The sequence below is a fragment of the Ursus arctos genome, unplaced genomic scaffold (assembly GCF_023065955.2).
Source record: "Ursus arctos isolate Adak ecotype North America unplaced genomic scaffold, UrsArc2.0 scaffold_20, whole genome shotgun sequence".
In the NCBI taxonomy this organism is placed as follows: Eukaryota; Metazoa; Chordata; class Mammalia; order Carnivora; family Ursidae; genus Ursus; species Ursus arctos.
The window spans coordinates 47,177,284-47,192,864 of NW_026622875.1; the positions used below are offsets into that span (position 1 = coordinate 47,177,284).

Here is a 15,581-nt window from a genome sequence, read left to right on the forward strand (position 1 = left end):
AGCCACCAACCCCCCCGCCCCCAGACTCCCTGCGAGAGTCCTCGCGGTCCGGCCATCTCGGGACCCCACTGCTGAGCACAGGTGCCAGTTTTGAAAGAAGCACTTCCAAATCCTTCGTGAGGGAAAGGAGGGAAGGAATGGAGTGTTCCGGGACGGGAGGAGGGATGGATGCGACCCGAAGGTCTCGGACTGGGAAGCACGTGCGCGAGGCGCCCAGGGGCAGGCAGTGGAGCCGCGGCTAGGCGCAGCTCTTCACGCCTCGGTTTGCCGTCTGGGAAATGGGATTGGCAGTGCCTTTCGCGGAGACGCGGAGAACTTGAGCACCCACCCAAACGGCCTCAGGGCTGAGACGGGTTTGGTCACCACGGCGCACTGAGACCGGTCGCCTCGCTCGGGAGCCAGGGGCGCGAAGGCATAGGGAAGGACATAGGGCGCCTCCCTCGGCGCCTCCCTTGCCCCCTGCGGGCGGTGAGTGACCAGGGCGCGGTCCTCAAGCCAAAGCCGAACAGCCGGCGCTGGGGCGGGGATCCGGCCGGGGTGTGAGTGCTCCCGGGCTGGAAGAAGGTGGGAGGGGCCGATGCCGCTGCGGAAGGGGAGCGCGGAGACTGGACTCTTTGGGACACTCGCGGGCGCCACTTGGCGACCAGGAGCCGCACGCGCCGCGATCAGGAGTAATTTGGCCCCGAGGAAAACACAGCCCTTTCCCAAACTCTGAGCAAAGTCCTGGGGTGTCATCCTCACTTTACGGCTGCGTGAACGGAGGCCCGGGACTCCAAGAGCCAGCTGCGGCCGGAGCCGTTTCACTGACCGGGAACACCTGCCCTCGGAGTCCTGGAGAACCTCCAGGGCTTTTCATGGGTCTGAGAAGAAAGTGGAGACCCCTCCCTCCCCCAGGAAGCCCCCTCACTGGTCCAAAAATACCCAGAGCTGCCTGCGATGCTCCGAGGGGGGCCAACACCTCCTCCAGCGCCGAATTACACTTTGCTAACACCCAGCCCTGTCCAGTCAACCCCGCCCCCCGCCCCCCGCCCCGCTCCCGGTTTCCTTTCCGGTCCCTCCGGTCCCCAAAGCGGACACCATCCTGGAGGAGATTCCCGACACCTAGGTTTCCCACCCTGGAATGGGAAAGGGAGAGGGAGCGGGACAGAGTTGGGAGAGGAAGCTCCTCCGACAGAGAGAGGGGCTGGACACCCGACACCCGCCGAGAGGGGTTAACCCAGCTCCACTGGGCCATTGCCCCCTCTCTCCCAGGAGCCACTTCAATCGGTTGTCGCCCCAGTGGCCGCCCTCTGAGCACGTGTTGCTGCCGGTCTGCGTCAACGCTGGGTAAACAGATGACTGGCTGACAGCGCCGGGAGGGGCTATTTAAGAGGCGGCGTCCTGCCGGCCCACCTGAACTTGGCTCGGCTCCCCGCCACTCCCGTAGAAACGCGAAGCCAGCTGCGTCCTACTCTGAAGGTAAGTTCCCCGATCTCCCGCGGGGGATCCAAGTGTCAAGTTGGCTTGAGAATGCTCTTTTCAGTTTTGTGCCCCTTCCATTTTATTTTTCTGTTTTCTGTGTCTTCTTCCCAACAGCTCGAAAGACATTTCTTGAAGTCAGAAACAACAGGGAGGTCTGGGTGTGTAGGGCTGCTTGAGAGACTTCCAAGCGCCTGCTTTGTTCTCTTCTGTATGCAACGCTGGAATATCTATCTGCTAGGATTAGCATGCAAATTGGGATTTGCTTGATGTTACACAGAGGTGCAGTGTACTTCGCAATCTCTTCAAATAAACTATCAAGAGGTTTTAAGATTTAAATTCATTTTCTAAATATTGCAGAAAAATTCAAGGCTTTGGGGATAGAAACCTGCGGGTGTCGTATCTGGTGGTGGATCTAAAACACGGTGGCGCTTTGCCAAGGACAGAAGACTGAGTGCATATTTCTGATTTTTTAAAAGCCCTTCCTGTGTTTTGCATGGTAGTTTAAAGCCAATTCCCGTATGCACCTTAAAAAACTTTATAAATATGGATTTTCTTTTTTTGTTCCTTCATTTTAAGCTGTGCTTCTCTTTTTTCACCCTTTATTTCCCCCACTGAAAGCTTTTTAGCTATCGAGAGTCTCGTTTCTCCCACGGAGTCTTCTCTTTAGGATATTTCCCCAGCTTTAATATCTTGCTTTTCCAGTTAGAAGACAGACGCTTTAACAACACTTTCTGAAACGAAAGGAAAACAGAAGACATTTCTTCTGCTAGCCAGGGCAGAAGACAGGGTCTCTGTTCGCTACCCGGGCACCGGGTGTGGTTCACCCAAAAGACAAACGGGGTGTGCCCGGACTCGCGTGCTGTGGCCACTTGGCTCACGTCGGCGCCTCGCAAGCCCTCGTGTTTGCACCAGTGAGGCGGGCCTGGAGCCCCGCGCCTTTGGCCTGAGCCCCCTTGTCCGTACCCTAGGTGCCTGGAGCCTCCGCGAGAACCCGCGATGCCCCCCCCCCCACACCACCTTTTCGTTCACTCCCCTCCGCTTTGCTCTCTGCAGCCATGAACGGCGGCGTGTGCCTGTGCGTGCTGCTGGCGGTACTGGCGGCGGGCGCCCTGGCGCAGCCCATACCTGCGGCGGACCCGGCGGGCCCAGGGGCGCAGCGCGAGGAGGAGGCGCCCCGGAGGCAGCTGAGGGCAGTGCAGAAGGTGGACGGCGAGCCCCGAGCGCACCTGGGCGCGCTGCTGGCCAGGTACATCCAGCAGGCCCGGAAAGGTACGGATGCTCATTCATCTGCAGGGTCCTTACCCTCACTTCTGACCCCGCGCGGACCTCCCAATCCGGACCCTCTTTCCTGGCGTCTGGCTGGTGGAGATGGGTAACCCCTGGGAAGGAAACACAAGGCGACGCGTTAAGCTGAAAGGTTTTTCACTTTCTTTTCCCCTGAAGTTGCGAGGCGCCGGACAGTACGGTTTTCTGGACATCCTTTGTAGCAAACTGAGAGCGAATGTGGAGGATTTCATTAATTAAGGAAAACCTTTTTTAAAAAGCTTTCTTGAAACTAGTTTTTGGCACGTGTTGCTGTTTAAGTTCAAATCCATACTATGAAGACATTAAAAGATAATTACTGAGCAAATTACTGACTCTAAAGTGGTTTCCAAATCTACTGAATACCCAGTACTGTAAATGCAGAGGAGCCAGGAGCCCCCCAGACAGTGACACTTGGAAACCCCTAGCGGGAAGGGATCGATGCTGAGAAAGCTCTGGAGTTCTGGCTGCAACAGTTGAAAAAGCAGTGACAATGTGTCAGTTTTCACCAAAGTATGTAACAGGAGGAAAGAACCAGTGGCAGTTTTGAGTTCTCCTTGGCAGTGATGTAGAATGATTACTCAAGAGACCTGTTTGTTCTTATTTTGCTGTTGGAGAGATGGTCCCAATTGCAGCAGGAGTGCGCAAGCCAGGTTTCTCAGCATCAAAGTCTGTCTCCAGGAATAAGGTGATTACCGGGGGCTCACTAGCTGGGTGACACACTGACAGCCCTATCCCTTCTCTGGGCCTGTCTCATCTGTAAAGCAGGGATGAGGCTGGACTTCCCCCTAGGTCCCTTCTAGCTTTGTGTGATTCAGAGGGAAGCCCATGCATCTCTAGGGTCCTTGGGAACCATGAATGGGACTGGGGCAGGTTTTTTTTCCCACCAGCTTGATTCACAGGGACACTGATGGTGAACACACTGGCTGTGGGGCAGTGTGCTAACCTGGACCAACGCAGCTGGACAATAAACCAGAGAAAATGCTGCTGGGAAGGGGGGGGGCTCCTTTCCCAGGAGGCTCTCTTACCCTCACATCTGCCAGGGTCTGGATTTGAACCTTAGCTCATGGCTTAACTAGACAAGGAGAAAATGATGGGCTTGGCTTTCCAGAGTCTACGATGGTTTCATATGAAGGTAAGATCGGAACTTTTTCAACCAGGGGAATTCAGAAGGAAAAACAACAACAACAACAACAACAACAACAACAACAACAACAGAAGATGATTTGTTATATTTTGTCCTCCCTTTGGGAAATTGTCCCAGCTACCATCTTCTGTTCTGCTTTCTGGCTAATTAAATTGAGAGATGTGGAAATAGTCAGATGACAGAGAAAGTCTGAAAACTTTTTGAGTTCCTATTGATTGTCTGTGTCAAAGTAATTTAGTATCTGTCCTTGGATATAGGTTGAATTTCAGCCAGACCAGTCTGAAACATCACAGGGTTTTCATTGAGCTATAATCTGAAACCGCCTCCCCACCTTCAGGAAAGAGCCACCAGAAACAGGTCTGGGAAAGAAGCCAGGTTCCAAACTACGTCCCCAGAACTGACACTTGACAGTGGCTTCACACTACAAATCTTAGTTGGAAGTTTCTTCCTAGCATCTCTTCTCAGCCACCTTCTCCCTTTGCCTTTAGAATGTTGTGCCAAACAAGCCCACGTGGGAATGGCAGCCCTGGGGACTTCAGCTGCCAACACCCACGATGAACACTAGGTGGAAAACAATCCTACTCTTCTCTTTGACAAATATGAACCAGGAATAAATATTTATACCCATATAGTTTCTTTGACTACTTTACATATTTTGAGATCATACTGGATATCTACTCAACTATAGTACTTTTGCTTGAAGATTCTAAACACGATAATGTAGTATTTGAGGAGGGCTCAAGAGTTCTCATTAGGAATTGTCTGCAGAACTTTCAGTGATTGAGGAGAAACAGTTCTGTTGGGGGCAGGGGCATCTAGGGTACACCTGCCCCACGCCTGCACATGGAAGCTCTAATGCTACATCTGTAACATCTTTACCATCTGTTAGTCCTCACACAAGCCCTGCTTAGTGAGTCCCTTTGTTGGTGTGGGGCGGGGGGAGTGCTCTATGAGAATGTGTAATGTACGTGACTTTGCATATTTCACAGTCTGCTCAAGCCCTGCCCTTGCAGGATGGTCTGGAAGCCATTCGGCTTCCCAGCTGTACTGCCCATTCAGGGTTTTAAAGGTTAAAGGAGCCAGCCCCTTCAATTCACTTCTGTAAACCAGTTGTAGTTCCTACTTTGTGTGGCACTGGGGAAGTGAGTGAGGACCCTGATAAAGGCATAGAACTGCCTGTGGAATGGGGAAACGGAGGTGTGTAACTAGCATAGTTATCAGGGCTGAACGCCGTGCCCCCCATACCCCCACACAACCCGGGCTGCTTGCACACATCGAAGCTTCCACTTTGCCTTCATTAACTGGAATTTGGACCTGTGCCCAGCCCTTGGCGGGGGCATTCATCAGCAGCAGGCAGAAGGATGGGCCTTATTTCCGTAACTGTGTACAAGTAACTGGATCGGCAAGGTTTTTTTGAATGCAAGGACTAATATTTCACCTGAAAATGTTAAACAATTAAATAGCCAGGTCTGTTTTCCTTTTGCATAGGCTGGAGATATCTGCAAAGGGGGCTGGAATGTGCTGGATTGACCCTTGATTCCAAGGCTGGGAAGGGATTGAGGTGGGGGTGGTGGGGACATAGCTCTGTATAATCGTTTCTGGTTTTTAACGTAGCTAGCTCTACTTGGTCATCCGATAAGACAAAGGGACTGCTCCTGCAAGGTCATTTGCCAATAAATAAGCCATGGTCTGACTCTTTGCAGCCTGTGGGCAGGAGTCGGCAAGGGCAGCCTCATACAGAAAGGCTGAATACCAGATCACACGCAGTGGTGGACACAGTGGCCCTGAGGAGCGATCTCCCCCCACTCTGCTCTTCCAGTCCCTGGGCTTTGCCCTTCGAGGTCCCTGAGGGACCTTTCTTGTCCCTTAGCTTGCACAGAAGAAGGCATTATACTGATTTCATATCCAGAGGGCCACTGTCTGTGATCTGTGGGCCAGGACTGTGTCACATGTCTCCAAAGAAACTGCTTCTTCATGTCCCTGCTCCCTCAGTGTGAATTACACACGAGAATCATCCTGTTCCTGAGGACTTCACTCCCATCCCCAAAGGCCCATTGCTCATTCTGTTATTGCATTTTCGTCAAAAGGAATAAATGAAATAACCTGCTTATTACCTCTCTGCCCATTCTTCATTGAGTGTTACTGACATAAGATTTTAATCTGACAGTGTGCCTTTTTCTCAGTATCATTTTTTAAAAAGAAGGTAGCTTTCAAATTAATTTCTAAACAGTATTTGTCTAGCAATGGGACTTGACTCCATTTTTAAAAAACCATTCTAACATTAAAATATTGTAATTATGTTACCTTAACAAGAGTACTCAAGTATGCTTGGGATCCTAAGGGGCGAACTTCAGAAATGGGTAAGTACCAAGGAAATCCTTGCTGGGCCTCTGCTGAGAGCCAGCTACGTAAGAGAAAACACCCCTAGGAGAAGGGAAAGCGAGGCAGGTACCATAGTCAGTGAATCCACTTAAATCCTTACAGATTGGAAGCCATACCCATGGCTAGTAAATATTACCCTCTCTGATTACACAGACCTGGATCCTTCTCTTAGATTTTGGTCCAGCAGTCCCACTACTTGATAGCTCCTTGATACCTTTAAGAAGGTGCATGTTACATATTGTCTGGCTTTTTCCATTGTTCTCCTTTACAGATTGAATTAGTGATGCTCTTAAACATAATGGCCCTGTTTCCTTTCCCCTGGCCCTTGTAGCTCCTTCTGGCCGAATGTCCGTCATTAAGAACCTGCAGAACGTGGACCCCAGTCACAGGATAAGCGACCGGGACTACATGGGCTGGATGGATTTTGGCCGGCGCAGTGCTGAGGAGTACGAGTACCCCTCCTAAGGGACCCCACCTTTGTCAGCACGCCAGGAAGCCAGCTCCTGGCTCAGAGGAGGCAGAATAAGAAAACAATCACTCTCATAACTCATTGTCTCTGAAGTTTGACATTTTAAGTATCTATTTATTATGTTTTCAATGTGAAACATATGTCTGTAAGATTGTCCAGTGCAACCTCACGCCTCATCAGAATTGTACGAATGGAAGACAAAACATTTCCTTGTCTGTGACACATGGTCCTAAAGCGTTGCTATGCTATTAAAATGATTTCATTCTGCCCCCTCGTTCCCTGTGTCTATCGAGCACAAAGCGCTCCATTTAATCCTCAGGACCTTCAAGGAGGGGAAGCCGGATACATGGTGCCCCAGGACAAATCCCTGCGGTAGATGGTTCCGGAGAGGGCTCGAGAGACGAGGGTTGGGCATCAGGCTGACTTCTCTGCTGCCGGGCAGAGTGGCCAGTGAAAGGGCCTTCCGGGTCAGCTGCATGGCCCAGCCCTGGCCAGCCCTGGCCCCAGCTGGGCTCCACTGCAAAAAGAGAATGTGCCCTGCTGGTAGTGAGCGCTCATTTGTCTGCATAAAGACCAGAAAGGCAGCTTGGGATGGACCCTTCCTTCCCTCTGCCCAGCCCCACAGGATGTACCAACCCCATCCCACACCAGGATTTCTTTCCGGGTTCTCTTGGCCTTCAAACAAATTATGGGGCAAGGCTGGTCAGTGCTTTCACATCCCTTGGATCTCTCCATGGCCCCGTGGCACAGAGGTCATTGTTCTTTTATAGATGGGGAAACAGGCCTTGAGAGGTGGAAGTGACTGGCCCACAGCTCCCCAGCTAATGGGATTCACAGACTTGATCGCTCCCAGGTAGTGTGACCTCCATCACCCCCCCCCTTCCAGACTCTGGAGTACATATGAAACACCAAGGAATCTTGTAACCCACACATCCTGATTCAACAAGTCTGGCCTTGGGCCTGAGCAAGTTCCCGGGTGATACCAGGGGCCTAGACCACACTTGGGGTGGCAGTGGTCTAGAGAGGAGCCTGTGATTACAGTCCCCTGGGTCTCACCATATTTCAGAGACATATTTCAGGGCATGTTGGGTGATTCTAGCAGCTATCTGGAGCAGAAGCTCTCCTTTTTTGGGCCAGTCCCTCCACTGGGTCTCCGTAGAGATCCATAAAAGAAACTATTTCAAGGGGGCACCCAGAGATAATCTGACACCAGCCACCCACGGTGCAGCCTTGCCATGCCTCCTGCCAAGGCTTCCAGGAACCTCAGGTTCTTATCCAGCAAAGGCCCCAGGTGGCCTGATGCAGCCGGACATGCAGCCCCAAAGGAACAGATATTGGAAAGAATGTTGGCAAATCTATAATGGTCCCAGATGGGCCATCCTCAGCCCAGGGCGAGCATGCAGGCCCTTAGTGCCAGCTTCCTTGGTGGTAGAAAGAGGATGCCAGGAACGTCCTCAGAGGAAGAGGACTTTGCAATTCTTTAACTTGAACTGAAGTTAACATTCAGTGTAAAACTTAGACTCTGCATAGACAGCACATTATATTGTCCCCTCATGAGGTCAGTACCTCATTCAGTCCCTACAGTTTGGTCTTAAAGACTGCTTTGTATCTCAGGGGTCCAAGCGCTGGCCAAATACCTGATGCATATGTTTTTAGTGCAGAACACACACATCTTGCAAAAACCACTGGTTTGGTTTTTCCCCCCCTGGGTGTGTAGGGGATCTTGGGTATAGATGGGGTTGCGTGTGTGTGTGTGTGTGTGTGTGTGTGTGTGTGTGTGTGTGTTGGGGTGGGGGATAGTGAAAGACTTGGAATTTAATATTAAATCAGCAGTGGGGAATGGGTGACAAAGGTCTGATCTGAACTAGTGATTTATAAATCATCAGGGAAGTGGGTGGTAAAATATCATTTTCAAAGACAAAGACGTGAGTCATACAAATATAAATGAACACACATCAAAGATGTCATTTAACTAAAGAGACCAGTAAGATGTTATATCATTTCAAAGGGGAATCTGAAGGACAGACACATAGAAGCAGTCAAGAATGCTGAAATGAATTTACTTATAGACACAAAACTGGGTTGTATCTTTAGGCCAATAAAATGTAATGTTTGGAATAATCTATTATCCAGGACAGAAAGTAGTTATATTTTTCGGGGACAATATTCGCTTAGGTTTCTATAGACAAGAATTATTTGCAGGACTGTCAGTTTTCTCTGGCTTACAAAGCAGCCCAGGCAGAAACACAGACTTCAACAGCATGGGATCAATGCCCAGAGTTCCACTGAAAGGACACCCACTAATCCCCTTTGCTTGTTTCAAAGTCTTTCGCAGTTCTTCCTCATGCAGGAAAGGGAAAGGAAAAGCACATTTTCTGACCTTCCCTGGGGGGCAGGACTCTGTACAAGGTGACTCGTGAGCACCAGCTCAGGACGTTGTCCCAACACTACAAGCAAGGTGACCCTGCTTTCCAAAGAGGAAGCTGGAGCTCAGAGAGGCTCAGGGACATGTCGTGCGCTCTGCCCACATGTGGCTGTGCCAACGTTGAAGCAATTGGTTCCCAACTTTTTATGAGGTCGTCTAGAGCAGACGCCTAGAGTCTGGCAGAGAAGGGGCTTGGAGACTCATCTGGATGAGTCTGAATGAGACTGAATTAGCTCCTTGAGCTCTGCTTCAAAGAAGCCTGGGAAACTCACACACATGGGAAAGCCATGATGCCCGCTTCCTCCCTCCACATCCTCCCCTCCAGCCTCCTCCCCACTCACTTCTCTCCACCTTCCTGTGCCCCTCACCATCCCCCTTTCTTTAGCTGATCCTCTTGAACCCCTTCAGTTGGCAGGACCTCTGCCCCAGTCCCTATCTTCCTGCAGGTGTTCCTGCTGCGTGCACTCCCCGCTTTGCTAATGAAGGCTGTTCTAAGGGCTCCTTTGTGTCAATCCATTGGAATTCACAAGTGGAGAAGGCCAATGGCTATCATTCTTGCCCAGCACACACCCTCCCCTACCCCGACTCCGATTTTACAGATAATAAGCTCACACAAGATCACACACTGAATTAGTGGCGGAACCGTAGTCATCTCTGGAATGAGCTCCTCGCCAAGCTGAGACAGAGCGAACTTCCCTGCAGGTTCCTGTGCTTGCTCAGACCTCTAGACCTTGGTTTAAGAGGCCGGACCTGGCCTGCCCTGACCAGGGACCACTCAAGTCTCAACAAGACCAGCAGCCACAGAGTGGACAGAATTCACTATCCCAACATTTGCTTTAGCAAAATCTTGCTGTAACGTCTCTCTCCTACAAAGTGAGAAAACCTTTACACAATGCACCCCAACCGACAGAGCCCAAATGGCGTCTTTGTTCTCAAGTTCAGCCAATCACAGATAATAGGAAAGGGAAGATGAGAGAAAGATATTCTACGTTCATTTTTTTTTAACAAACAGAAGCATAAAAACACCATCCTTCTTTTCTGTCTCAGGTTGAAGAGCCAGAGGAAAGAATCTTGACCACTTAGCTAGATTTCCAGGTACCTTGAGTATTTCTTTTCAGCATTTTCAAATTATTGTGAGTCCTGAAGATAAATAAAGCAGAGGTCAAGCAAAAAAAAGAGAAAAAAAATTGCCTCACTAATTTCCCCCGGGTTCGGGGTTCTGAAAGGATTTATTAAAATGATCTGTTTGTATCTTTCTCCTGCTCTAAGATGTGTCCTCCCACAGAACCAGAATCAGGAGCTCCAGATGAGGGAGTATCTGCCCCAAATTCTCCACCATACACAAAGCCCTTGCTGGACAGACCTTCCCCTAGACATCCTCATTATCAGTCCCACCTCTCTGACCTCAACTCTTAACACCACCCCCTCACTTACTCATTACACTCCAGCCTCATTGCCTTCCTTGCTATTCCTTGGAAACACTAAACTCACTCCTACCTCAGGGGCTTTGCACCTGCTGCTTCTTATGCCTGGCTCACTCTTCTTCCAAAAAGGATGGCTAGACCTTTCAGCTCATTTGACTCCAGCATCATCTGCTCAGAGACTGCCCTGACCATTCTCTTAAAAAGCTCCTCCATGGCTCTCTATCCTTTTTCTTGCTTTACTTTTCCTCTCAGGCTTATCATTATTTGGAATTACATTACTTATCTATTTGTTTATTGGTTCTGTCTCACCCACTAGGATGTCAGATCCATTAGGGTAGAGATTTTTGTCTGTTTTATTGCTGTATTCCCAGTACCTACCACAGTGTCAGGCACATAGTAGATGCTCAATAAATATTTGTCTAATTAATTAATCAATAAGGGAACATATCTCTGGATCTCTGTTAGTCAGGTTATAGATTGGTTTTAGAAGCAATTTCATCAGAACATTTGTTTTAAAAATCAGAGAAGTAAAGCAGGCTCAGTTGACACTGCCATGTCCTTCCAAGACAGGTGTAAGGATGAGAAATTGGAAACCATGCACACAAAAAATGGCTGACAACATGCATAACAACCACGGAGATCAACATGGAGAGTATACTTTAAAATGCACCCCACCCCCAGGGGCATTGGGTAGCTCAGTCAGTTAAGCATCAGACTCTTGATTTTGGCTCAGGTCATGGTCTCAGGGTTGTGAGATCAAGCTCATGTCAGGCTCTGTGCTGGGTGTGGAACCTGCTTAAGATTCTCTCTCTTTTTCTCTCTCTCTCTCCCTCCCTCTCTAAAAATAAAATAAAGTAAAATTAAATTAAATATACCCCACCCCAAACACACACACACACACACACACACACACACACACACACACACACACACATCCACCCGTATTTCTTTTGCTGTAAGTTAAAATCCAGAAAGAATAGAGCAATTTCAAAGAAGGAAAAAGAAGGATGTTGATGGTTTTTGTTGCATTTACTCAGAATATCAAAGAAATGGAAATAATCTAAATGGTCCACAGTGAGGCAGTTGTTGAAGAAATGAATGTACAACCAGCTAGTGGTCTACTAAGCAGCTATTTAATGAGTATCGGGATGGTGTAGGCACATGGAAAATGACCATGATCCATGCAAAGTGAAACGGTCCTCTGACCCCATTAGGTTTATTTTCCTTTTAATAAGATTATGTGAAAATGAAGATAATCATGTGAGGGTCATAGGATCATGGGTATTTTTGTTCCTCTTCTCCAAACTTCTATGGTCTTTGTAGAACATCCTTTTAATGACTATAGCTTGTGTTTTCCAGGTTGTTCCAGTCTACAGAGACACAGAGTCAGAAGAAAATCCATAAAATTAGTTCTTCAGCCACCTTTACCAAGAAAATACCCCCACCGCTCCCCAGATGATTTCAACAATCACTTGTGTAGCCACAGTGTCCGCCATTTTGCCCTCCTTGGCTCCTACTCATCAAGGCCTTGGAGCTCCCTGAGGATGTCACCTCTGCTGGTAGAGATAAGTGCATTCTGGCTGCTGTGCCCACCCCAGGTTCGGGCCCAGTGTCTAGAGTCTTCTGGTACCTTCTGTCCTCAGTGTGGGAACCTGCACCACACTCATAACCATTTTGTTCTCACTGGGTCTCAACAGTTCTCTGTCAGACCTGGATGCCAGTTACCATCAAAGTCACAGTTTCCCCAGCCAGGTGGGTGTACTGCCTCCCCTGAGTGTGCAAGTCCTTTATTCTACTCACAGTTTTCAAAAACATCATCGGCCTCTGAAGGTCACTTTGTATATTGAAGTCTCTGCATTTACTTTGTAAATTGAAAAACGATAGCGTGAGTCACGTGAGCCGTCCATTCTTTACACCTGCGGGCTACTTAGGTTCAGCAGGGTAGGGATGCTGCAGCGGGGGCGAGCTCAGCTGCTGGGCGGAGCCAGGGCACCACACTTCTTTCTAAAGAACTTTATCAGTTCTTCTACAGCAGGTGTGCTGCTATGGATTCCCCTAGTTTTCCTTCATGGAGAACGTCTTTATTTCACCTTCCTTCCTGAGGGATATTTACACTGGATTTAGAATTCCAGGTTGACAGTTCTTTTCTTTTGTACTTTCAAAGTACCTCATCACTTCCCATGGCCTCCATGGTTTCTGCTGAGAAACCTGCGGTATTCAATCGTGACTCGACTATAGATAATGAGTCATTTTTCTCTGTTTTCAAGATATCTTCTTTGTCTTAAGATTTCAGTAGTTTGTTTATGATGTGTTTGGGTGTGGATTTCTTTCAGTTTATCCTGTTTGGGATTTGTTCAGCTTCTTGAATGTGCAAGTTTATATCTTTCACCAAACTTGGGGAAGTTTTCAATCATTGCTTCTTCAAATGTGTTTCCAGAATCACACTCTTTCTTGTCTCCCGGGATTTTGATGAAACAAACATTCAACCTTTTGTTGTTGTCCCATATGTCCCAGAGGCTCTGTTCATTTTTTTCTCTCTGTGGTTTACAATGGATAATTTCTGTTTATCCATCTACTGGTTCACTCATTCTCTGTCATTTTCATTCTGCTAATGAGTCCCATCCCCCGAGTTTCTTAGTATGGTTTTTATATTTCTCAGTTCTAAAATTGCCATGGATATCTTCTCTTTCCTTGTGAGGATCTTCTATTTTAGCAGTTGTTTCAAGGAGCTTTGCAATGGCTCACTTGAGCATTCTAGAACAGCTGCTTAAACATCTTTGATAATTCCAACATCTGTGAAGTCTCATCCTTGGTGTCTGCTAATTGTCTTTTCTGAGGAAGATTGAACATTTTATGGTTCTTTGTATGTTCAGTAATCTGGAAGATTTGAATATGAGACTCTGGCTCTTGTTTAAGTCTTACCAAAAATGGTGGTATTCTTGCTTTAGCAGGTGCAAGCTGGTGAGCTTCAGTCTGCAAGTTCCAGGCCCCCCGTCTGTGGGCTGTGGTTCCAGTGACGGTTCAGTGGTCAATGAAGTCACACTGCTCTTTGGCCCCATTTCAGGCATGCACTCCCAGTGACCATGGTGGGAATTGGGCGGTGCTCTATGCATCACTTTGGTCCTCAAAATAGTCAGTATGCTAATTAGGATCTGATCCAGACATACATGGCTCAGGAGTTCATAAACAATGATACAGAGTCATTGTCCTGAGCTCCTCCCTTTCTGCAATCTCCCCTGCACTTTTCAATTCCCTAGGGCTCCCCTTTTCGGTCCTCTACCCAGAAATTCAACTCTCTGGTACCCTGTTCTGCCACACGCTTTCTTATCTGAGCCCTTATTCAGGTCCCGGGGGCAGGAGAACAGAGAGAGGAAAAAGCCATGGGGGCTGGTCTCGTGCTCTTGGGATCACAGCTCCTCTCAGCAAAGAGCAAGTTTCCCCTTCCTTAGGGTTTTGGCTCCTGCCACATTACTGGTGGCCACCACCGTACTGTGGGTCTGCCTGGGGACTGTGGCATGAGAGAACAGAGAAAGAGGAGAAAGAGAAAACCAGGGAATGCCCATGCTCTCTGGGCATTAGGAGCTCCCTTTTTCATTCCTAAGCCAGAACAAAAGGGCGCCTCCTGAAGCTATGTGTGTCCTAGACCCCGCTTCCAGTCTCCAGTGTGTTAAACTTAAGAAAGTCACCACCAAAGCCTTAAGGGATTTTCCCCTGCCTTTTCTCAGCCTGCCAGGGTCTGGCATTTCCTGCTGGAATGGTAAGATCTCGCTGTGATATCACCTCAAGATGGGTCGAAAATTTAAAACCCAGTCATTACTACCATCAGGCTATTCTCTAAGAAGGGGTGGCTTGCTTTATTATCTTAACTTTGAATTGTTTAATATGACTCCCAAGAGGCTTCTGGTTTGGAAAATCTCAAGAGAGGACAAGAGTTGCTGATGATACATCTAACCAAGCTCCAAGACCAGCACCTTTTGTACCTTGTCCTTTCCACGGCTCACATGCTGGTCCGAGCAGATAGAAGCAGGAACACTTGGCAGTAGCCCAAGCCTTACCTGCCCAAACACCTCTGGACTGCAGCCAGAATGACTTCCATGGGTTCCATCTTTCTCTAAGTTCCATTTTGGAAAGGATTCAACTGTTGTCTTGTATCAACTTGGGTGGACTGTTACAAACCCTTCACTGGCTTAATATGCAAGGAAATTGCTTGTGTGCCAGGCACTGTGTTGATGTACTAGGTACGAGACCCAGCCAGGTGGAAGATCCAGAAAATCATAGTGCAATGCACCAGCAACTATATCACGTAATATGCAGAGGCTGGGAAAAAGCAGGGACACTGAATGAAGGGGCCAGCCAGGCAGCTGCCCGAGAATGCCAATCTCTAAGTGACATCCAACCACCACTGAGGCAAGTTGGAAACCCCGGTGTGGGTGAAGTTCTTCATACTTGACAGTTTACCTAACTGGAGAAAGGAGGTTGCTTCCAACCCTGCAGAAGACAACAGCGCCCTCAAGGGGATAGTTAAAAACACACACTCCTCTGGGCGCCGAGATCTCTGCAAAGAAATAGTAGTGCCCGTGATGAAATCTGCAGAATCAGGCCCATTTCTCCTTGCCAACCTGCTGGTTATCCCACCTAGTCAGCTGAGATTTTAAAACCAGAGAATTCAGAGCATGGGACTGTTTTCTGAGAATGGGTGGTTTCTTTTATTGTTTTAATTTTGAACCTTTAATATGGCTGCTAGAAGTCTCTTGGGTTTGGAAAATCACCCGATGAAACTGAAGGGAGAAGAAGAACCACTGGCAAGTGAAATGCTTTTTGTAGAATTAAAACCAAGAAAAACAAACTCTCAGATATATTGTGAAGGCAACTTGGTAACTATGGTTACCTCTAATTAGCGAGCACCTTATGCTTCCCAGATTTGAGTGGAGGAAAATTGAAAGGGAAAACAATCTCAAATAAGTAAACATG

The 15,581-nt window shown here is 48.3% G+C and overlaps 1 protein-coding gene across 1 annotated transcript; it reads left to right on the top strand.

Annotated features, from left to right (window-relative positions):
* Positions 1-1,350: 1,350 nt before the first annotated feature.
* Positions 1,351-7,029, top strand: CCK (cholecystokinin). Its single transcript, XM_026496803.3, has 3 exons — positions 1,351-1,458; positions 2,515-2,730; positions 6,624-7,029. The coding sequence occupies exons 2-3, from the start codon at positions 2,517-2,519 to the stop codon at positions 6,755-6,757; spliced, it is 348 nt and encodes a 115-aa protein (XP_026352588.1). The 5' UTR covers positions 1,351-1,458; positions 2,515-2,516; the 3' UTR covers positions 6,758-7,029.
* Positions 7,030-15,581: the final 8,552 nt, after the last annotated feature.